Source organism: Macaca thibetana, chromosome 19 (genome assembly GCF_024542745.1).
Source record: "Macaca thibetana thibetana isolate TM-01 chromosome 19, ASM2454274v1, whole genome shotgun sequence".
Classification (NCBI taxonomy): Eukaryota; Metazoa; Chordata; class Mammalia; order Primates; family Cercopithecidae; genus Macaca; species Macaca thibetana.
Window position 1 is genome coordinate 11269214 of NC_065596.1, and position 23918 is coordinate 11293131.

At 53.0% G+C, this 23918-nt stretch overlaps 4 protein-coding genes across 10 annotated transcripts in view; 3 read left to right on the forward strand and 1 right to left on the reverse strand.

The window, feature by feature from the left end:
* The window catches only part of YJU2B (YJU2 splicing factor homolog B), a 595535-nt gene that overhangs the window by 527276 nt on the left and 44341 nt on the right, over positions 1-23918 (reverse strand). The gene's annotated exons all lie outside the window — the stretch shown is intronic.
* The window catches only part of CACNA1A (calcium voltage-gated channel subunit alpha1 A), a 307593-nt gene that overhangs the window by 267356 nt on the left and 16319 nt on the right, over positions 1-23918 (forward strand). For 3 of the 6 annotated variants that reach the window (XM_050769983.1, XM_050769982.1, XM_050769977.1), the window contains exons 32-38: positions 8096-8212; positions 8546-8611; positions 8791-8906; positions 11516-11666; positions 13122-13249; positions 14539-14635; positions 18597-18702. In XM_050769983.1, the coding sequence (XP_050625940.1) occupies positions 8096-8212; positions 8546-8611; positions 8791-8906; positions 11516-11666; positions 13122-13249; positions 14539-14635; positions 18597-18702 (781 nt within the window). Of the gene's footprint in view, positions 1-8095; positions 8213-8545; positions 8612-8790; positions 8907-11515; positions 11667-13121; positions 13250-14538; positions 14636-15812; positions 15910-18596; positions 18703-23918 lie in introns of all 6 variants that reach the window. The other 3 variants (XM_050769981.1, XM_050769980.1, XM_050769978.1) reach the window with 1 other exon arrangement.
* The window catches only part of STX10 (syntaxin 10), a 121616-nt gene that overhangs the window by 20715 nt on the left and 76983 nt on the right, over positions 1-23918 (forward strand). The gene's annotated exons all lie outside the window — the stretch shown is intronic.
* LOC126942584 (histidine-rich glycoprotein-like) lies at positions 701-6020 on the forward strand. Of its 2 annotated transcripts, XM_050770363.1 has the most exons (3): positions 701-1946; positions 2006-2792; positions 3413-6020. In XM_050770363.1, the coding sequence occupies exons 1-3, from the start codon at positions 1170-1172 to the stop codon at positions 3571-3573; spliced, it is 1725 nt and encodes a 574-aa protein (XP_050626320.1). In that variant the 5' UTR covers positions 701-1169; the 3' UTR covers positions 3574-6020. The 2 variants fall into 2 exon arrangements, with proteins under 2 accessions (XP_050626320.1, XP_050626321.1); XM_050770364.1 differs by having other exon boundaries at positions 701-2792.

A 23918-nucleotide genomic window follows, 5' to 3' on the forward strand; every position in this document is an offset into this window, starting at 1 on the left:
TTGAGGGAAAGATAGTGGGTGGGTGTTTGGGTGCTTCTAGGACAATTAAGTCCCAACCTCGAGTAGGGAGAAGCATGTCCTGGTGGGCAAGGAGGTTTCAGTTGCCCCTTTCTGCCTCCCAGGTAAGCCCACTAATTCTGAGGCCAGGGCTTGGCCAGGCTGAGACAGGAAATGCCAGATTCTTGGGAGGGCAGGTCCCTGGGGTTTAGGGGGCAGAGGGCATGCGGCAGTACTAACCAGTGCTGCCTCAGCTGCCGCCCCCAAGTGGCTGGGGTGACGTGGGTTTGCCCTGTGTGCAATGGATAATGACTGTGTTTCTTGTCTTGTCTCTTTTCATGCCTGCTCTTAAAACTGTATATTGGCGCAACGCCGTCTGAAAAACTCATCCAATCAAAATGCACTATGAAATTCATTTGTTCATCCATGACATGGTCTGTGTGTTCATACACCAATGACTTATCTCCCAACCCACCGCCACCACCACCCCCACTCCCCGCCCGGGAACCGAAACCCATTGGTTTTTTGGCACTGGTTACAAATCAACCTAAAAAATGCTGAACACGCCTCCCCAACTGCCCCCGCCCGCCCGCTCCCCCTCATCTTCAACATCTGCATCTAGAATCCGGTTGGTCTTACTTCTTTCTGAAGTCTAAATGCCTTACATTAACTGTGAACGCATCTCCTCGCATCGGCATTGCATGCCACACCCCGCCTCTCCAACGTGGGATGCCTGACGCTCTCCCCACCCCTCTGCTCCCCTCTGTCTGTCTGTCTGTCCTCCCGCCCCCAGCCCCTGTGCCTCCCACTTCCTGCAGACTCTGGCTGTTTTTTTATCAGGTTCTGAATGGGGGTTTTCTGTTTTGGGTGGTTTGCATCTTTTGCAGAGAAAGGGATGGGTTTTCCCAGCGCAGCACCTCTGTCTCTCGCCCCATCCCGCACACACATCCTGTACACTCAGAGACAATGGAGGCAAATCCACTCCCAGCCACCTCTCACCTCTCCTGTCCCCCGTTCAGCTCCATGGACCCCAGGCCCCAGGAAAACTGCCAACTGTCTTCTTGCTCCTCCAGCTCTCTCCATCCTGCTGTCCCCAAACCTCCATCTCAAGCCCACAAGATCTTTGGCCTTGACCAGCAGAGTCTTGACTCTCCAAGTCTGATAAAGGAGACATGAAGGCCAGGCAGTGTGCCGGCAAAGATTCTCAGGCAGAGGAACTCAGAAGCACCAGACTCAGATCTGGTAGCTTCATGTGGGGCCGGCCCACTGAGGCCCTCTCCTGGAGCCTTGAACTGCATGTGCGTACACAGTCACACAGTCATTGCACACACACAGTCACTGCACACAATCACCGCACACACAGACACTGCACACACAGTCACTGCATACACACAGTCACTGCACACAGTCACTATGCACACACTGTGCACACAGTCACTGCACACACACAGTCACTGCACACACACAGTCACTGCACACAATCACCGCACACACAGACACTGCACACACAGTCACTGCACACAGACACTGCACACACAGTCACTGCATACACACAGACACTGCACACACAGTCACTGCATACACACAGACACTGCACACACAGTCACTGCATACACACAGACACTGCACACACAGTCACTGCATACACACAGACACTGCACACAGTCACTGCATACACACAGACACTGCACACAGTCACTGTGCACACACTGCACACAGTCACTGCACACAGTCACTGCACACAGTCACTGCACACAGTCACTGCACACAGACACTGCAGTCACTGCACACAGTCACTGCACACAGTCACTGCAGACACTGCACACAATCACTGCACACAGACACTGCACACACAGTCACTATGCACGCACACAGTCACTGCACAGACACTGCACACACAGTCACTGTACACACACAGTCACCACGTACACACAATCACTGCACACACAGTCACTATACACACACTGTGCACACAGTCACTGTGCACACAGTCACTGCGTACACACAGAACTGCACACAGTCACTGCACACACAGTCACTGCACACAATCACTGCACACAGACACTGCACACACAGTCACTGTGCACATCACTGCACACACAGTCACTATGCACACACAGTCACTGGGCACACAATCACTGCACACACAGTCACTGTACACACACAGACACTATGCACACACAGTCACTGCGTACACACAGTCACTGCACACGGTCACCACACACACAGACACTGCACACACAGTCACTATACACACACTGTGCACACAGTCACTGCACACACACAGTCACTGCACACAGAACTGCACACATTCACTGCACACAACCACTGCACACAGACACTGCACACACAGTCACTGTGCACATGTCACTGTGCACACAGTCACTATGCACACACAGTCACTGGGCACACAATCACTGCACACAGACACTGCACACACAGTCACTGTGCACACAGTCACAGCACACAGTCACAGCACACAGACACTGCACACACAGTCACTGCACACACACAGTCACTATGCACACACAGACACTGCGTGCACATTATCACTGTGCACACACAGTCACTGCACAGAGTCACTGTGCAGTCACTATGCACACATACAGTCTGTGTGCACACAGGCACTGCACACACATTCACTGCACACAGACACTGCACACACAGTCACTATGCACACACCAAACACACAGTCACTATGCACACACAGTCACTGAGCACACAGTCACTATGCACACACAGTCACTGTGCACACACACTGCACACTGACATTGTGCACACAGTCACTGTGCACAGTCACCGCACACAGACACTGCACACACAGTCACTATGCACTCACACCACACACACAGTCATTATGCACAGTCACTGTGCACAGTCACTGCACACACAGTTACTGTGCACATAAAGTCATTGTGCATGCACAGATACTGCACAGACACTGCACACAGTCACTGCACACACACAGTCACTATGCACCAGTCACTGTGCATACAGTCACTATGCATACAGTCACTGCACACAATCACTATGCACACATCATCACTATGCACACACAGTCACTGTGTACACTGTCACTGCACACAGTCACTGTGTACACTGTCACTGCACACAGTCACTATGCACACACACTGCAGACACAGTATGCACACATACACTGCACATCCAGTCACTATGCACACACAGTCACTGCACAGTCACTGCATGCACAGTCAGTATGCACACACACTGCACTGTCACTATACACAGTCACTGCACACACAGTCAATATGCACACACAGTCACTGCAGTCACACTGCACACACAGTCTGTGCACCACACACTGAACACACAGTCGCTATGCACACAGTCACTGCAGGCACAGTCACTATGCACACACAGTCACTATGCACACACACAGTCACTGTGCACACAGTCACTGCACACACAGTCACTGAGCACACAGTCACTGTGCAGTCTATGCACACACAGTCACTATGTATCCATACACTGCACACACAATCTGTGCACCCTGAACCACACAACACGCAGTCACTATGCACACACAGTCACTGCATGTACAGACACCACGCGTAGTCATGACCTCTTCTTTTTCTTGCTCATTCTCTAATTCTCTCTCTCTCACTTCTTTTTGTTTGTTTGTTTTTTAGGCAGAGTCTCGCTCTGTCACCCAGGCTGGCGTGCAGTGGCACAATCTCAGCTAACTGCAACCTCCGCCTCCCAGTTTCAAGTAATTATCATGCCTCGACCTCCTGAGTACCTGGGATTACAGGCATGTGCCACCACACCAGGCCACTTTTTGTATTTTTAGTAGAGACAGGATTTCACCATGTTTGGCCAGGCTGGTCTCGAACTCCTGACCTCAAGTGATCCACCTGTCTCAGCCTCCCAAAGTGTTGGGATTACAGGTGTGAGCCACTGCACCTGGCCTCTAATTCTCATTCACTGTCCCTGTCTCTGTGTCTCCCACACACAGTCATGCATGCATGCACACACACACACTGGCCCTCACTGCTACATCTACCCACCCTGTACCCCCACTCCAGTACATACTGCACACATCTCTCTCCCTCCCCCACTTCTCAGCCCCTTGCACACCCCTCGTTCTGTTAAATCTCAACTGCCTCTGCCCCTCCCCTACTCACCAATGAGGCCCTTAGAGGGAGGCCCCAATGGCATCTTTGCCTTGGGATCCGTTTCCTGCTGGCAGTACACATGCACTCACCTACCAAACATTTAATGAGCCCCTATTTGGTGCCACAGATGGAATTATGGGCCGAAACAGACACCATTACTGTCCCCTCTCACCACATACAGTCAGGTGGGGGAGGCAGGCATCGGTCAAATAACACCTTGACTCCACTTAAAATTATACCTGCACTGCGAGCTGAAGGATGAGCAATATTAACAAGGCAGACAGAGATGCACAGAGCATTCCAGGCCCAGGACAGCCTGGACGGAGCCTGTGGGAGGTCAGGATCTGCAAGCGAGGAGGTGTAGCTGATGCAAAGACAGCAGAGAAAGGCTGGCCTGGAGATAGCCAAAGAAGACAGCAGGGGACAGGACCCGGGGCTGGGGAGGGTGGGGCTATATTGTGGAATTTGGGCTTTCTCCTAAGCACCAGGAAAGGCCTGGGAGGATAGGAAGCAGGGGAGGCGTGAAAGGAGGTGTGACTAGACAAGCTCACTCTGGTTGCAGGGCAGGGAACAGCTTGACAGGAGGCTGGGCTGGAGGTGGGCACCAGGAATCACAGCAAGAGATGACAGTGGAGGAGAGAGTACAGCGGGATGGTGTCCCTCTCAGACGGATCTCTGCAGGACCCAGGGAAAGATCAGAACTGAACTGAGGGGATGAGGTGCCTGTGAGCAGTCGGGTCTGGCTTAAAACTGGGAGACAGGCTGGGCGTCGTGACTCAAGCCTCTAATCCCAGCACTTTGGGAGGCCGAGGCAGGAGGATCACCTGAGTTCAGGAGTTCGAGACCAGCCTGACCAACATGGTGAAACCCCATCTCTACTAAAAAATACAAAAATTAGCCAGGCGTGGTGGCAGGCACCTGTAATCCCAGCTCCTCGGGAGGCTGAGGCAGGAGAATCACTTAAACCCGGGAGGCAGAGGTTGCAGTGACCCGAGGTCGTGCCATTGCACTCCAGCCTGGGCAACAGAGTGAGACTCTGTCTTTAGGAAAAAAAAAAAAAAAAACTGGGCGATAGAGGTGAGCGAGTGCCAGGAAAGGGCCCGGTTGGGGGAAGAGAATAGGTGTGGGCATAGCAAGTTTGAGGTGCCGTTAGGACAGCCTGAAATAAGTCAGATAGGCAGGTGTTGTGGGGGCTGGAGCTTGGAGCTGAGGTCTACAAGTAGTAGGACTTTTCTGGAGCCCTTAGGTGGGTGGTCTCCATATCCTTCTGAGCACTTGAGGGACACCTGAGCACAGCACTGGAAAAGACAAGACCCGTCCTCATGCCTTCCAGGGGCTGTGTCCCACCCCCATCACATTCTAGCCAGGAAATTCAGGGGAGGTGTTGAGGAGAGGAAGCTGCATCTCCCAGGCTGTGGATTGAAATGTGGAAGGCAGGAAGAGGGAACTTGTCAGAAGTTCTGGGGGCAGTGGAAAGACTTGGTACAGATGCAGGAAGAGGTGGAGGGTGGGTGAGGGCAGCCTAGTACCCTTCCCCCACTGCCCCAAACCCTTCCCGTCTCCACCCCTACCTCCCTCGTGTGTCTCCTCCCCGACTTGACTCCAAGAAGGGAAGCACGTTTTCTGCATGCATATCCCTGCCAGATCCCTGGCTTTTTTGCATGGTTGCAAGCTTCCCCTGCTCTCCCCTAAACCCCGCTCCTGAGGCTGCTTCCAGGGTCCGCCTGCCTTCGCATGCCTGGCCGAGTTCACATGTTATGATCCGCCCCATGAAAGGGATGGCTTGTACTCTGGGGTTGAAAGGGAGGGGGCTGGGGATACCTGAGCCATCAGCCCCATCCCCAGGTGGAGCTGGGTGGCCAGGCAGGGATGGGGGTCAGGGCAGCAGGGCACAGAGAGTGACTCTGTTAGCCAAGCTGGGTTTGGGGGCTTTTTCGAGGCACTGGAGACATTCTCACAGCAGTTGAGCCCAGTGTGGTCAGGGTAGGATCCCCCAGCCCCCTTCTCCATCCTAGAGGCCTAAGGACGCACTGATTGTGTCCCAGAGAGCATCCTAGACATTGCCAGCAAACCCAGAGGCCTGTTGCCAGCCTCAGAAATTCCTTGAACTCCAGTCCTTGCCTCTCAGCTTCCAGGCCAAAGCTAGCACAAGACACAGATCTGGCAGCCAGAAAGCCTTCTGGAAGCCACCAAGTAGGATGCCCTCGTAATTCATCACCCAAACTAGGACACTTTTGAAACCGAGAGGGAGGCTGTGACTATATGGTCACCCTGTGCCATTTGGGGGGTAAAGGTTAGACCAAGTTAAATCTTGCTACATGGCCTGTAGCAAATCCTACAAATCCCATAGAACAAGTCTCATTAAGCCCCTTCCTTAGTGTAGAGAGACCCTCTGCTCCTCCTGCCTTCACCCTGCTGGGTACTGGCCAGCGAAGGAGGGTTTCCATGTCTGCCTGAGGCTGGGGTCTCAAACTCAAATGCCTCTGGGGGCCAAGCAGACACCAGTCAACCAGGAAAGCAAGTGCCATTTCTAGAACCTGCGGACCTTGGAAAACTGGAGAGCATGTGGCCTGCTTTCAGGGAGCAATCGCAGCAGGCCTGGGGTTGCCAGGAAGTCAGATTGGTGGGCAAAATCTCTTGATTTTTAAACAATGGCAATAATTTTTAATTAAAAACAAGGACAAATGAAAAAACACTGCTCCGGCGCAACACAACAGTTTTACTAGCTAGATTTGACCCACTCCTGACTTCGAGACTCCAACCCCCACCCCACCAAGGTCCCTTGAAGCCCCACAATGGCCACTTAACACTGGCAGTCCATGTTCACCATCTCCAGCTGGTCTCCTCCCTGACTCCCCAACTCTCTGGCCCCCTGGTTCTTCTAGCTTGGGTGGGAGGAGGCAGAGGCAGTGACTAGACAGGGGGTTTTTGAGCAGAGGCAGTGGCCACCCAGGGAGGTCCTGGGGGCAGGGATGGCCCCACCTCCCAGCCCCCAGCACCCGCCCCTTGGTGGGCCCGGGCTGATTTCTGAGCTCACCCACCCATGGGAGCTGAGTGCTTCCTGCTTCCTGCAGGCCTGGTCCCGTGCTACTCCACCCAGCCCCAGAAGCTGAGAAGCCATCCCTGAGAGGGGGGAAAAGGGCCCCAAATGCATCTTCTCCGACTCAGCGGGCAGCGAGGACTCACCCTGCAGCCGAACAGTCCCAGCTCCCTCCCGTCCTCCCCATTCCCGCTCGCCAAGGGGGTAAGAAAAGATGCTCTTCCGCTTCTCCCAATTGGCTCGAGCCGCTGCTCCTCTTGGCCGTGGGGTGAGGTCAGGGCGGGCAGGAGCGGGTGGGCAGCTCGGCAGGGCAGGGCAGGGCAGGGTGCCCGGTGAGTCCCGTGACAGATGCATTTCTGGCCCGGAGCGTAACATGCCCTCGGAACCCGCACATGTCCACCAGGCCTGAGCGTGCTGGCGACCTCCACCCCCACCCCCGCCCTGGTGTTTGTGCATCGTACACGTGTGATAGATTCCGCAACTTGACCGGCTTGTGTCCTTTCGTCTCAGTGCATTTGGTTGTTGGGAGAAACAAAAACCATCTCGATTTTTTTCCTGATTGGATGATTCGGATATATTTTCTTTTTCTTGTTCTTTTGTTATTTCTTCCCCATCCCCGTTCCTTTTTCCCTCTTCCTTTTTCTTTCATTTTCCCTGTTGCGGGTGGGGCTGGCAGGGAGGGCTTATGCTTTTGAGTTGATGCCTTTTCCTCCCTCCCACCCTCTCTCTCCCAACATTATTCCTTTTTCGAGTTTTTCCTCCGCATCATTGCATTAATAGTGCTTTCTCTCTCCCTCCTTATTTGGGGTCTGGCTTGCTTTTTTCCTGTTGGTTGGCTTCATGTAGGGGCCTCTGTGAGTGGTGACAGCTCTGAGCCCTTTGGGGTGGGTGGATGGTCACCCCTTTTCCTCCATCTCCCCAGAATAACTTCATCAACCTGAGCTTTCTCCGCCTCTTCCGAGCTGCCCGGCTCATCAAACTTCTCCGTCAGGGTTACACCATCCGCATTCTTCTCTGGACCTTTGTGCAGTCCTTCAAGGTGAGTCCTCGTCCCCACTGCTGGCCCAGGGATGCGGGGGTGACCCCCTTGCTCTGGCTGAATGTAGAAGTCAGATTGGAAGTGCCTCTGTGATGTAGTCATGCAGAGAATCTGTTATCTCCAGGGCTCTTGTCGAACTTCCTGCCCCTGGTGTGTCTTCAGAGCTGTAAGGGCCTCATCCTAGAGCCTCCAGAGATGGCCACCTGCCCTGGCAGGACTCTGGCACAGCATGTGGCCACCCAACCCAGTGGGGCAGAGCACTGGGACAAGGGAGGAAGACAGTGTGGCTGAGGGACTCTCAGCACTCTTCTTCATTGCCTTTTTTCCCACCAGGCCCTGCCTTATGTCTGTCTGCTGATCGCCATGCTCTTCTTCATCTATGCCATCATCGGGATGCAGGTGAGTGCCACACCCCTAAAATTCCCAGAGCCTCCCAAGGCCCAAGGAGGGCAGCCATCCTTAGAAAGGGGTGGGTCAGAGGAGCCTGGTCCACAGAAGCAGCCATGGAGGTTGAGCTGGGTATCCCAGAAGCCACTGGAGGAATGGCAGCCCCTGGTCGTCACCCTCCAATTTCGCAGGTGTTTGGTAACATCGGCATCGACGTGGAGGATGAGGACAGTGATGAAGATGAGTTCCAAATCACTGAGCACAATAACTTCCGGACCTTCTTCCAGGCCCTCATGCTTCTCTTCCGGTGAGAAGGGGGCCTGCTCTGATAATTATGTTCCCGTGGGGTGGGGTGCGTCCTTCATCCTTCTGTTCCCATAGGGGATGTGCCCTCCTCTTCCAATGGAAGACGTGCCCTCCTCCTTCTCTTCTGGCAGAGGCGTGCCCTCACCCTTCTTTTCCGGTAGGGGGCGTGCCCTCCTCCTTCTCTTCCGGTAGGGGGCGTGCCCTCCTTTTCTGGTGTAGGGGTGGCCGGATGTGCTCTTATCCTTCTTTTCCCGTGAGGCTGGAAATGGGCGTTTAGGGGCCCAGGAATCCTAGCAGGGCAGAAGCGGAGGGCCCTGGGACATAATCATGAAGGTCATTTTCCAGGCATTATCTCTGAATCTTCCTGATTACCTTGTGAGGAAGGGATTCTTGGCACCCCTATCTGACGATGAGAAAATAGGCTTACAGACCATGAGGCTTGATTATTTGGTTCGTCATCTTGGCTACACACAAAGTTCCTTCATTTGTTCAGCGGAGGTTTATTGAGCACCTACAGCATGCCAGGAACTGCTGAAAAATGAGAATGCACCAGGAAATAGAGAAAAGAGACATTTTAAGCACTTTGGGAGCTAACATCCCCATGGGGAAGACGAATAATCAGGAAACAAATTATAGAGAATGCTGGAAAAAGACAAATTTCAAGAATAAAGGGGAATAGGGCCGGGTGCAGTGACTCATGCCTGCAATCCTAGCATTTTGAGAGGCCAAGGTGGGAGGATCACTTTAGCCCAGGAGTTTGAGACCAGCCTGAGCAACATAGTGAGACCTCGTATCTACAAAAAAAAATTTTTTTAATTAACTGGGCATAGTGGCACACACCTGTAGTCCCAGCTACTGGGGGGTCTGAGGCGGGAGGATTGCTCGAACCCAGGAGTTCCAGGCTACAGTAAGCTATGATTGTTCCACTGCACTCCAGCCTGGGCAACAGAGCGAGACTCTGTCTCTAAAAACAAAAATATATATTTTTAATTTTTAAAAAAAGTTATAGTGGTGATAGTTGCATGATAACGTGAGTTTACTTAATGCCACTGAATTGTACACTTCAAAATGGTTAAGTTGATAAACTTCATGCTGTGTGTATTTTGCCACAGTAAAAAATATTAATAATAAATAATAATGATGTTTTTAATCTAACAACAGAGAAAGAATAGAGGGCCGGCAGGTTATGCCTCTCTGAAAGTGTGACATTTGAGAGAAATTGGCAAGGGAGGGAGCCAGTGGGTATATGGGGAAGGGCAGTCCAAGCCCAGGGGACTGCTTGTGTAAAGGCCCTGAGGCAGGAGTGTGGCTGGCATGTTTGAGGACTGTGAGGAGCCCAGCATACCTAGAACAGAGTGATCCAGGGAGAATATAGTATGAGATGACTGTCACCTGGATGGAGGGGAGCTTTTTTTGTTTTCGTTTTTCTCTGAGACAGAGTTTCGCTCTCGTTGCCCAGGCTGGAGTGCAGTGGTGTGATCTCAGCTCAGCACAACCTGTGCCTCCTGGGTTCAAGCGATTCTCCTGCCTCAGCCTTCTGAGTAGCTGAGATTATAGGTTCCCGTCACCACGCCTGGCTAATTTTTGTATTTTTAGTAGAGACGAGGTTTCACCATGTTGGCCAGGCCGTTCTCTCGAATTCCTGACCTCAGGTGATCCGCGCACCCCAGCCTCCCAAAGTGCTGGGATTACAGGCATGAGCCACTGCGCCCAGCCTGAGGGGAGCTTTTTTTTTTTTTTTTTGAGATGGACCCTCCTTCTTTGTCACCCAGACTGGAGCACAGTGGCGCGATCTCAGCTCACTGTAACCTCCGCCTCCTGGGTTCAAGCGATTCTCCTGCCTCAGCCTCCCAAGTAGCTGAGACTACAGGCGAGTGCCACCACGCCCAGCAAATTTTTTGTATTTTTAATAGAGACGGGGTTTCACCATGTTAGCCAGGATGGTCTCGATCTCCTGACCTCGTGATCCGCCCACCTCAGCCTCCCAAAGTGCTGGGATTACAGGCTTGAGCCACCGCGCCCAGCCAAGAGGGGAGCTTTTAAAACATACCAGTGACCAGCCTGAGCAATGCAGTGAGACCCTATCTCTACAAAAAAAAAGTTTAAAAATTAGCCAGGAGTGGTGATATGTGTCTGTAGTCCCAGCTACTCAAGAGGCCGAGGTGGAGGATCGCCTGAGCCTGGGAAGTTGAGGTTGCAGTGAGCAATGATTGTGCCGCTGTACTCCAGCCTGGGTAACAGAGCAAGACCCTATCAAAAAGGGATGGGGGGGCAGGGGATGGCAGGAGAGGGGGAGAGGGAGAGAGAAGGAAAAGAAAATAAAAAAGCATATCAGTGTCCTCAAATCCCACTGTAGACCAATTGAATCCAAGTCTGCTGGAAAGGGGCACGGGCATTGGTATTTTTTCAAAGCTCTCTGTGGACTTCAATGCACAGTCAAGAATGTGAATTCCCTTCCCTCAGCTCCCAGTAAAAGGAGATGGTCCACCTGGGACTTGCCTGGCCAGCTCCAGAGCCCAAGTGCTTGACGTGTATGCGCCACCTCCCAGGGAGGCGCTGGTGCCCAGTCAGGGCTGGGTGCCCGAGTCTCTGATTTCTCCCTGTCCTCAGGAGTGCCACCGGGGAAGCTTGGCACAACATCATGCTTTCCTGCCTCAGTGGGAAGCCGTGTGATAAGAACTCTGGCATCCTGACTCGAGAGTGTGGCAACGAGTTCGCTTATTTTTACTTCGTTTCCTTCATCTTCCTCTGCTCATTTCTGGTGAGTCTGTGGACCCTGTGAGGGCCGGCTGGACTCCCTAAGCCTGGCTTCCTTTCAGGGGAGTGGCTTTCTCTAGAATGTGGCTGTGTAGAAGGCTAGTTCACTCCAAGGCTTCTCTGAACCAGCCTGGGATCAGGTGACCCTGAGCATCTCACATTCAACACTGTCGACATTTGGGGGTAGCTGATTCTTTGGGGTGAGGCCATGCCGTGCACTGTATTGTATAGCAGCATACCTGTCCTCTCCCGACCAGATGCTAGCAACACACGCCACCCCTTCCTCCTGTTGGGACAACCAAAAATGTCTCCGGACATTGCCAAATGCCCCAGGGGGTGGGAGTGGGAGTGGGGGACAGAATTCCCCCATCTGAGACCCACTGAAACATTTCAGCTGGGCGTAGTGGCTGACGCCTGTAATCCCAACACTTTGAGAGGCCGAGGTGGGAGGGTCACTTGAGCCCAGGAGTACAAGACCAGCCTGGGCAGCGTGGTGTGAAACCCATCTCTTAAAAAAAAAAAAAAAAAAATTGAATTAGCTGCACATGTGGTGCTGCACACCTACAATCCCAGCTACTCAGGAGGCTGAGGTGGGAGGATCACTTGAGCTCTGGAGGTTGAGGCTGCAGTGAGCCATGATCATACCACTGCATTCCAGCCGGGGCGACAGAATGAGATCCTGTCTCAAAAAAAAAAGATTGGTGGGAAAGAAATATCTCACTTTGGCCTTGTTGGGGGCAGATGTGGGAGGAGTTGGGGTCAGGGTAGTTCTCTTGGTGTTAGTCCCCATTTCAGAAGCTTCCCCTCCTTCTCACTGACTCTGTCTCTTTCCATCATTCTTGGTCTTTGTCTCTGTTTTTTTTTTTCTTTTTCTTTGAAATGGAGTCTCGCTCTGTTGCCCAGGCTGAAGTGTAGCGGCGAGATCTCAGCTCACTGCAGCCTCCACCTCCCAGGTTCAAGCGATTGTTCAGTTTCAACCTCCCGAGTAGTTGAGATTACAGGTGCACATGCCACCATACCCAGCTAATTTTTGTGTTTTTAGTAGAGACAGGGTTTCACCATGTTGGCCAGGCTGGTCTCGAACTCCTGACCTTAAGTGATCCGCCCACCTCGGCCTCCCAAAGTGCTGGGATTATAGGCGTGAGCCACTGCGCCCGGCCAGTCTTTGTCTGTTTGTATCTCTCTCTCTCCATCTCTCTGTGTCTCTCTCTTCCTCTCCCCCATCTCTCCACTTGATCTCCCTTTCACTGGACCTCCTTGTGTGAGTGAGCATCACCTCTCTGTCCCCCGATCTCTGTCTCATTTCTTTTCCCCATCTTCTCTCTATCCCTCTCTCCATCTGGGTCTCTGTGTACATGTCTTTGGGTCTGTCTGTCTGTCTGTCCGTATCCTTCTCACTCACCCCTTCATTCCCTCGGTCTCTGCCTCCACTCTCTCTTGGTCCCCGGGATCCCCACAGATGCTGAATCTCTTTGTCGCCGTCATCATGGACAACTTCGAGTACCTCACCCGAGACTCCTCCATCCTGGGTCCCCACCACCTGGATGAGTACGTGCGTGTCTGGGCCGAGTATGACCCCGCAGCTTGGTAAGAATTCAGCCCGAATCCTCCAGCCACAATACTCGCCTCTCCCTGGAACTGGAACGCAGGTTAGGTCAGGCCCTAGACCCTGGAGCACTGAGCTCCTGGGGTCCTAGCAGGATCTCACAGGTTCCGTCAGGAGCGAAGATATAAGAATCATCGCCCTTGCATACCCCACATTAAACGTGTAGGGTGCCGACCCTGCCCAGACCCTGGGCTTTCTGGGAAATGAGGGAGGACGTCAACCACGAGGTGTCCTGAAGAGCCCTCTCCTCCTACGAGTCTCTCTTGTCTCTCACTGCGAAGTCTCCAGATGGTGAGGACGCATTAGCCAGGCTCCAGGGAGAAAACCAACAGCGTCCCAGCCTCAGTTCTCTTGAGAGTGTGGGGAGGAGGGCTGGCTTGCCCTTGGCAGACAGGATTAGCAGCAACATCAGAGTGGCAGAACTCAGCTCCCACTGGGACCTGTGAACCTTGGAGTGAGAGGACATACAGGCCAGGGGAGGACACAGAGCCTCAGGGGCCCTTGAATCTTTGTGGCCACAGAGGGAGCGGGTGCTCCCAGCTGGGTGGACACCAGAGGGGTCCCTCTCCACTGACGGGCAATGGTTTCAGGGGGTAGGTGCCACCTTGTGCGCGTGTTTTGAGCGCTCACCCAACAGCAAGCCTGGAAGCTCACTCAGGCTTTATCCGAATACCTGGAGCCCACCAGCCACTGAGGATTTAGTTCAGCCTGGGCTTGGGGCCTGAAGAAGCATTACTGGGGGGCCCTCAGCAGCCTAAGCCCCGTCTTCCTGTGGCTTCAGCACCAGAGAGGAGGCCCCCACGAGGAAGCTGGGCAGGAGGTGGTCTTGGCTGTTCCCATAGCCTCAAACAAGTCTTCCACGAGACCAAGAGGCTGTGGAGAGCCATGGGTCTGGGGCTGGGCTTTGGCTGGTTCCTAACTCTTCTTCTTTTGATTTTAGGTCACAGCAGTTGGATGCTGTCCCCAAGTCCTCTATTCCACAAGCCCCCCCACCCCTGTAGCCCATGTAGATTGTGGAGGAGGCAGATGCAGAGAGAACCCCGGGGGAGGTGCCCTGCAGTCCAGAGCTCCTGGCACACCCCGACTGAAATCCTCCACCCCTGGGTCTCCCCAGTGTCTGGGAATGTACTGGGGACCTTCACGTGTCCCAAGTCTCTCCCACTCCTTCAAGCCAGGGAGACCCCAGCCTCGGGCATCATGACCTCGCCGTGTGCCCAGGGAGCCCGTGTGAACCCACTGCCTGCACTAACCCCCTTTCTTCTCCTTTCAGCGGTCGGATTCATTATAAGGATATGTACAGTTTATTGCGAGTAATATCTCCCCCTCTCGGCTTAGGCAAGAAATGTCCTCATAGGGTTGCTTGCAAGGTTTGACTTCCACTAAAACCTGCTAGCATCCATGGAATGAGTGTGGCTTGGGGTTCTTCAATATATATATTTCATATATATATATATATATATATATCTAAAAAACAGAGCCATCTCTCTCTCTCGCATTAAACTAGAAAACTCTCTTAGCCAACAGAATGCAGTCATGTAGACTCGATAAAGCATGGAACATATTTCCTCCTTCCCTTCAGCCTTCAGCCATCTTTGCTTGCTCTTAGCTGAAGCTGCCCATCCTGGGGTCTCCACGGCACCCCGAATCAGACACATCCCCTGGGGGATTGTAACTTTGCATTTCTCCCCCAACCATCACCTCCACTCTCTCCCCCTCCACCCCTCACCTCTCAAAGCCCCTAGCCCTCCTCCCCTCCCTGGCACCGGCCCCTCCTCCCCACCTAGGCCCCCTCAGAGACCAGCCTCAGCCAAACCAGAGAATGTGACCCAACTTTAGAAATGACAGTGACGGCCGGGCGCGGTGGCTCATGCCTGTAATCTCAGCACTTTGGGAGGCCAAAGCTGGAGGATCGCTTGAGCCCAGGAGTTTGAGACCAGCCTGGGCAACATAGCAAGAACCCCCTTCTCTATAAAAAATTAGCCGGGCACTGTGGCACATGCCTGTAGTCCCAGCTACTTGGGAGGCTGAGGCAGAAGGATTGCTTGAGCCCAGGAGGTGGAGGCTGCAGTGAACTATGATCACATCACTGCACTCCAACCCAGGCGACAGAGAGTGACCCTGTCTCTTTAAAAAAAAAAAAAAAAAAAAAAAAAAGGCAATGAACAAAAGCATGGCTCTAAGTCTTCCAAAGTGAGAATCCCCCACTGCCCTCTGCATCCCTCCAGAACTGTAGCTCAGAGCCCAAGCTGAATCTGACTTTTCTCTTTTCTCTCTCTCTCCCTGCTCCCGAGCAGTGAAGTAATCTTTTTTTAATGACCTTTTCTTCCATTTTTTTTCCTCCTCTTTTCCATTGATTTGAAATACCTATTTTATCATTCTCTGCATCTTTCTCTCTCTATTTTTTCGGCTCGTGTGGATTTCTGTTTTCTTCTGTTCCTCCCCACCCCTCTTCCTTTGGTTCTCTGTTCCCATTCCCCCCACCTTTTTTTTTTTTTTTTTTTTTTTTTTTTTTTTTTTTTTTTTTTCCGTTTTCGGTGCTGCCAGGGGCCGCATGCCTTACCTGGACATGTATCAGATGCTGAGACACATGTCTCCGCCCCTGGGTCTGGGGAAGAAGTGTCCGGCCAGAGTGGCTTACAAGGTAGACTACCCTTGCCGACCACCAATGTCCGGGCACTGGGTTTTTTTTTTCTTCTTCTTCTTCTTTTTTTTAGTGCTGACCAGAAACACCCGGCCGACTCTCTTTTTCCAACGTTTCTCTTCTTTTTTGTTTTTGATTCTTTTTTTTCTTTTCTCGAGTAAACTGATCATGATCATCCCTTGATTCTAAGCAGCACACTGTGTCCGTCCTTTCTGATGAGTGTCTTCGTGTTTTGAGACTCCATTATGGCCGACACGCTGGGGGGAGGGGGAGGGGAGCGCCCAGGTCCCCTTGCACCTGGTCTCCCAGGTACCAAATTGGAAACAAACACGCTTCTTCGGGAAGTCAAAACCCACGCCTCCCACTTTTGCCCACCCAGAGCGGCCCCCATGCCCAGGCTGGGGCAGGCGCCTTGCAGAAAGGGGCTTTAGCCCCCAAAAGCAGGGGAAGTCCTGGTCCCATCTTTTGTGCCTCTAGCCCCCAGGTCCCCGCCCCTGCCACGCATACCTGAAGCTGATCTCTGACCTAGGGCCTTGGGGGATTCGAGACCTTCCAAGAAGCACCAAGAACCTCTCTTCCCCTTCCTTCCCTCCCCTGGAGTTTTGTCCCCAGCCCCCGTCCCTAATCCCCCCCAAGACACCCCAACATGCCTCTCCATTGTTCCAGAGTGGGCAGGCGGCCGCAGCTGGACCCCTGGACGGTGGCACACTGATGCAGGCCATGCACGCTGCCTTGGCGGGGCCTGGGGCGGGCAGGCACCATGGCCGACGGGGGGTGGTGCATGCTGGCTGAGAGAGCAAGCGTCCTGCCGCCAAGCGGCTGGGCCGGGCCACCCCTCCAGATCCCTGTCCTGGAATCTCCCTTGGCGCCCAAGGACAGATGCTCTGTTCCCTCCACTCATCCACAAGAAGTTCAGGGATGACCCCTAAAGATTCTCCCCGCCCAAAAAATATTACCCCATCATCCTATTCTCCCATCCACCTTGATCTTCCCTGTGTCCCCATCCATCAATGCTATTTGTACCCGCCCCATGTTGCCACCTCCCCACCTCATTCCTTTCCTTCCTCTGTGTACCCCTCCTCACCTAACCTATATGTCTCCCCTCACTTCTCAATCAAAGCCGGGGACACGGTTGTCCCACCAGCATCTCAGACAATGCGCCTGTCCTGGCACCTGTCGCTCCGCCCCACCCCACCCCCATACACACAGTTTTCCTCAAGTCGCTTCTCTCAGTCTCTGCTTAGATGAATGTGTGCGCATGTGCAAGAGAGGGACAGAAAGCCCTTCCTGTCCCGGTCTTTGTGCAGGCCACCATGGGTCCATAAGACAACTTTGTGCAAATTTGAAAAAGGCACCCTTTCCACAGAACATGTCTGTTGGAAAATGGTTGCAATTCACCAATGTGGTGAGAACAAGACACTTTTTTTCTATCAGCTGAGAAGCTGTTATATTTAATACACAAATCAGGGGCCGGGTGTGGTGGCTCATGCCTGTAATCCTAGTGCTTTGGGAGGCTGAAATGGGAGGGTCACTTGAGCCCAGTTCACGATTAGCCTGGGCAACATAGCAAGACCCCATCTCTACAAAAAGAAAAAATATTTTAATAAATAAATAAGTACATACATCTATCATTTCCAAGACGGGAGCCCTTTGTGCAGTATACAACCTGCACAACTGTGCACAGTGACCCAGTCTGTGTGTGTTTCTCTATTTCCCACCTCCTTCCCCACCCTGCCCCCAGTGTCCCCTCTACTGTCCTGCTCTGGATTTACCATACCCCTCCCCATCTTCAGCCCTGTGTTTCCGGCCCACATGTGTCTGAATCACCACCCAAGTCACCCTCACCCCCCTTCTCTGTGCCACCTCAGCCTGGGCTGGTGCGCACCAGCCCAGCATCCCCTCCCATGCCACCAAGCATGGTGGACAGAGCCCCTGCCTGGGACATGGGGAATCTTTTCTTCCCTGGGCTGGAAGGGAATGCCCCTCACCCCTTCCCCCTGCCACTGCACAGAGAGCCAAGATCCGGACATGTCCCTGAGATACACTTCCCACGGAGCTATGAATGAGTCTCGAGATTCCGTCTGCATGCACCCCTGTCTGTGCTGTTCTGTGTCATAGCCTTGCTGCATGCCTGCGAGGGGCCTGCCCCGTCGGTGGGGGGCTGCCTGCCTGCTGCTTCTCAGAGGAATGATGTGGTCTGTGCCCATCTGGTCTGTCCTGGTCTGGGCCAAGCCAGGGGTTGGGGATGGGGAGCCGGCGGCGCCCCCCACCAGCGGCTGTGGTTCTGGCTCCCTCAACCTTGGCTGTTGCACGCGCTGCTCAAATCCAGCTTGTGCTCTTTTTCTTTGGGGTCAGACCGAAACAGGGCCGTCCAGAAGAACTCTGGGGCGGGGCGGGGGTGGGGCAAGGATTGAGGCTAACCCTGGAAATGCCAGCTCTCAGGTCAAGCAGGTGGGGGGAAAAAGGAGAGGGCAGGGGACCAGAAATACAGGAGAGCCTTTTGTGCCCTCCCCACGGGCCACCAAGAGAAACAGAGTACTGGGACAGGTAACCTGAGTAAGGGTCACCTCAGCCACTGCAGCCTTCAGAGTTCTTCCTGAGACTCCCTGGGTAGGGGTGGGCGTGGCTCACGGGAGACCCAGGAGAGATGCCTGGGAATGACTGTGATTGCCTTGGGTTTTCTGTAGCGGCTTCTGCGGATGGACCTGCCCGTCGCAGATGACAACACCGTCCACTTCAATTCCACCCTCATGGCTCTGATCCGCACAGCCCTGGACATCAAGATTGCCAAGGGTAAGGAAGGGACAGGGGCGGGTGCAGACAGGCGGGACAGGGTGGAACTGGGGATCTCCCTCCCTGCCCCAAACTAGAGGAGCTGCTGTCACCGCCCGGATTTTCATTCACTCTTCCATTCAGTCGTTCCACAGCGTTTTTTGGGGTTTTTGGTTTGGTTTTTTTTTTGGGTTTTTTTGTTTTGTTTTTTTTTGAGACAGAGTCTTGCTCTGTTGCCCAGGCTACAATGCAGTGACATGATTGCAAGTCACTGCAACCTTGACCTCCCAGGCTCAAGTGATCCTTCCACCTCAGCCTCCCCAGTAGCTGGGGCTACAGGCACACACCACCACACTCAGCTAATTTTTTTTTTTTTTTTTTTTTTTGGTGACGGTTTCCCTCTGTCACCCAGGCTGAAGTGCGATGGTGCCATCTTGGCTCGTTGCTACCTCCACCTCCTGGGTTCAAGTGATTCTCCTGCCTCAGCCTCCCAAGTAGCTGGGATTATAGGTACATACCGCCACACCCAGCTAATTTTTTATATTTTGGGTAGAGACAGGGTTTCACCATATTGGCCAGGCTGGTCTCGAACTCCTGACCTCAAGTGATCCACCTGCCTCGACCTCCCAAAGTGCTGGATGACAGGCGTAAGCCACTGTGCCCAGCCTGATTTTTTTTTTTTTTTTTTTTTTTTTTTTTTTGAGACGGAGTTTCGCTCTGTTGCCCAGGCTGGAGTGCAGTGGTGCGATCTCGGCTCACTGCAAACTCCGCCTCCCGGGTTCATGCCATTCTCCTACCTCAGCCTCCCAAGTAGCTGGGACTACAGGCGCCTGCCACCATGCCCGGCTAATTTTTTGTATTTTTAGTAGAGACAGGGTTTCACCGTGTTAGCCAGGATGGTCTCGATTTTCTGACCCCGTGATCCGCCCGTCTCGACCTCGCAAAGTGCTGGATGACAGGCATGAGCCACTGTGCCCAACCTAATCTTTTATATTTTTTATAGAGATGAGGTTTCATCAGGTTGCCCAGGCTGGTCTGAAACTCCTGGGCTCAAGCAGTCCTCCCACCTCGGTCTCCCAAAATGTTGGTATTACAGGCATGAGTCACCACACCTGGCCCATTTGCAGATATTTAGTGCACCCCTTCAATGTGCCAGAGACCCGTCCAAGCATGGGGAACCCAGCAGCTTACATTTTAGGTGGACGGGGAGGCCGCCACTGAGGAGGTGGGGCAGTGTCTCGTGGATCCCTGGGGGGAAGGTGCTCCAGGCAGAAGGACTGGCAAAGGCCCTGACACGGGGGTGAACAGGGGACACCAGGGGTATTGAACTGACTCACCTTCTGAGTGAGGGCGTGCCACACAGGTTCAGAACAGAGGAGGAGCCTGACCCAACTCACATTTGAACAGGTTCCCTCCGGCCACTGAGGGGATGAGAGAGCGGAAGGAGGCCAGGGTCAGGGCTGCTGATATCATCCGAGTGGAGACAGGACAGTAGCTTAGAACTAGGGGTAGGCCGGGCATGGTGGTTCACGCCTGTAATCTCAGCACTTTGGGAGGTCAAGGTGGATGGATCAGTTGAGGTCAGCCTGGCCAATATGGTGAAACCCCCGTCTCTACTAAAAATACAAAATTTAGCCAGATCTGGTGGTGGGTACTGTAGTCCCAGCTACTCGGGAGGCTGAGACAGAAGAATCGATTGAACCAGGGAGGCGGAAGTTGCAGTGAGCCGAGATCACCCCACTGCACTACAGCCTGGGAGACAGAGCAAGACTCTGTCTCAAAAATAAAATTAAATTAATTAACTGGACATGGTGGCATATGCCTGTGGTCCCAGCTACTCAGGAGACAGAGGTGAGACGATTGCTTGAAGCCAGGAGTTTGAGGCTGCAGTGAGTCATGATTGCACCACTGCCCTCCAGCCTGGGCGACAGAGCGAGATCCTGGCTCAAAACAACAAAAAGAAAAAGAAAAAAAAAATTTTTAAGCTGAGAAGGGGCTGGGCGCGGTGACTCACACCTGTAATCCCAGGACTTTGGGAGGCCAAGGTGGGTGGATCACGAGGTCAGGAGTTCAAGACCAGCCTAGCCAACATGGTGAAACCACATCTCTACCAAAAATATAAAAATTCCGGGTGTCATGGTGGGCACCTGTAACCCCAGCTACTCTGAAGGCTGAGGCAGGAGAATCACTTGAACCTGGGAGACAGAGGTTGCAGTGAGCCAAGATCGCACCACTGAACTCCAGGCTGGGTGACAGAGCAAGACTCTGTCTCAAAAAAAAAAAAAAACGCTGAGGCCAGGCACGGTGGCTCATGCCTGTAATCCCAGCACCTTGGGAGGCCAAGGCAGGCGGATCACAAGGTCAAGAGATGGAGACCATCCTGGCTAACATGGTGAAACCCCGTATCTACTAAAAATACAAAAAATTAGCCAGGTATAGTGGCACACGCCGGTAGTCCTAACTACTCAGGAGGCCGAGGCAGGAGAAATTGCTTGAATCTGAGAGGTGGAGGTTGCAGTGAGCCGAGATTGCGCCACTGCACTTCAGCCTGGGTGACAGAGCAAGACTGTGTCTCAAAAAAAAAAAAGGCCGGGCATGGTGACTCACACCTGTAATCCCAGCACTTTGGGAGGCCAAGACGGGCAGATCACAAGGTCAGCAGATCGAGACTATCCTGGCTAACATGGTGAAACCCCGTCTCTACTAAAAATACAAAAAAATTAGCTGGGCGTGGTAGCAGGCGCCTGTAGTCCCAGCTACTCGGGAGGCTGAGGCAGGACAATGGTGTGAACCCGGGAGGCGGAGCTTGCAGTGAGTCGAGATCACGCCACTGCACTCCAGTCTGGGTGACAGAGTGAGACTCCATCTCAAAAAAAAACCAAAAAAAGTGCTGAGAAGGCTGGACATGGTGGCTCACACCTGTAATCTCAGGATTTTGTTGAGGCCAGGGACAGTGGTTCATGCCTGTAATCTGAGCACTTTGGGAGGCCGAGGTGGGTGGATCCTTTGAGGTCGGGAGTTCAAGATCAGCCTGGCCAACATGGTAAAACCCCGTCTCTACTAAAAATACAAAAATTAGCCAGGTGTGGTGGCAGGCATATGTAATCCCACTTACTCAGGAGGCTGAGGCAGGAGAATCACTTGAACCTGGGAGGCAGAGGTTGCAGTAAGCCGAGATCACATCATTGCACTTTAGCCTGGGTGACAGAGCAAGACTCTGTCTCAAATAAATAAATAAATAAATAAATAAAACTGAGAGATTCCCCCAAAGACCTAGCTCAGGGCTCACTCTCCATCATTAGGGGGAAAGAAGAAGGGGAGGCCAGGGAGGCGGGCAGAGACCAGGGCAGTGTGAGCTCCTGGAGGCAGTTTCTATGCTTAGAAGGGCGGCTTCAGGAGGAAGGGGACCAGCCACGTCAGACACTGCCCAGAGGCCAAGGATAATGAGGATCGCAAGTGACTGGTCATTATGGTCACTTTGACCAGGGCAGCTTTGGCGGAGGGGTCAGGGGTCCCCTGTCTGGAGTGCATTTCAGAGGCCTGAAAGGGGATGTGATGTGACGTGGCAGCTGATTAAGGACAGCAGGGCAGAGAGAGAGGCGCACAATCACCAGAAGAAATGGGGACCTGAGGCTCACACCTGTAATCCCAGCACTTTGGGAGGCCGAGGAAGGTGGATCACTTGAGGCCAGGAGTTCGAGACCAGCCTGGCCAACATGGCAAGACTCCATCTCCACTAAAAGTACAAAAATTAGCCAGGCGTGGTGGTGCACACCTATAATCCCAGCAACTTGGGAAGCTGAGGACAAGAATGGCTTGAACCCAGGAGGCAGAGGTTGTGGTGAGCTGAGATCAAACCATTGCACTCCAGCCTAGGGGACAGAGCAAGACTCTGTCTCAAAAAAAAAAAGAAAGAAAGAAGGAAAAGAAAAACAAACGGGACCAGAGAAAAGGAGCGGGTGGGAGAAGAGCGGGTGGAGAGTCCAACAGGTAGGAAGGGGCTGAGCCCAGCTGAAACCACTGGGAAGTCAGGAGGAAGAAAGACTGAGCCTTGGGACACATTTTCCTTCCAGGGTCTTGAGAGGAAGAAGGGAGGAAGAGCCAAGGCCACATGGCAAGACTCAAGGAGGAAGTGGCAGGGAAGGTGGGGGACTGGAGGGGTGGAGGACGAATATTGTTAGTGCCAGGAACAAAGTGAAGGTAAAGAGAGCACAAGGAGGTTGGGCGCAGTGGCTCACACCTGTAATCCCAGCACTTTGGGAGGCCGAGGCAGGAGGATCACTTGAGGCCAGGATTCAAGACCAGCCTGGCCAACACAGAGAGACCCCATCTCTATAGAAACTGTTTAAATTAGCCAGATGTGGTGATGGGCACCTGTAGTCCCAGCTACTTGGGAGGCTGGAGTGGGAGGATCACTGGGGACCAGGAGGTCAAGACTGCAATGAGCTATGTGATGACCACAGATATAGCAGCTTAAGACACACCCATTTGTCAGTTCACAGTCCCGTAGGTCAGAAGTCCAAGAAGCTGTACTGGGCTGTCTGCTGAGGGTCTCACGAGGCTGAAATCAAGGTGTCAGCCAAGCTGGGCTCCTATCTGGAGGATCTGGGGGAGAATGTACTTCCAGGTTCATTCAGGTGTTGGCAGAATTCAAGTCCTTGTGGTTGTAGGACTGAGGTCTTGTTTTATCACTGGCTTTTTAGCTTTTTGCTCCTGGAAGTGTATGTATCGTCCATGTGCTCCCATTCTCTTCGACTTCCCCATCTGCCACCAAGCAGAGAGAATATTGTGCTTTTCAAGGGCTCACCTGATTGGGGCAGGCCTACCCTGATCATCTCTGTATTTTGAGGTCAGCTGACTTGATATTTTAACTTTTTTTCTTGAGACAGAGTTTTGCTCTTGTTGCCAAGGCTGGAGTGTAGTGGTGCAATCTCAGTTCACTGCAACCTCTGCCTCCCAGGTTCAAGCAATTCTCCTGCCTCAGCCTCCCGAGTAGCTGAGATTACAAGTGCCTGCCACCACGCCCAGCTAATTCTTTTTGTATTTTGTATTTGTAGTAGAGACAGGGTTTCCCAAGGTTGGCCAGGCTGGTTTTGAATTCCTGACCTCAGGTGATCCACCCACCTCAGCCTCCCAAAGTGCTAGGATTACAGGCGTGAGCCACCGTGCCCAGCATTTTTTTTTTTTTGAAACGGAGTCTCATACTGTCACCCAGGCTAGAGTGTAGTGGTGCAATC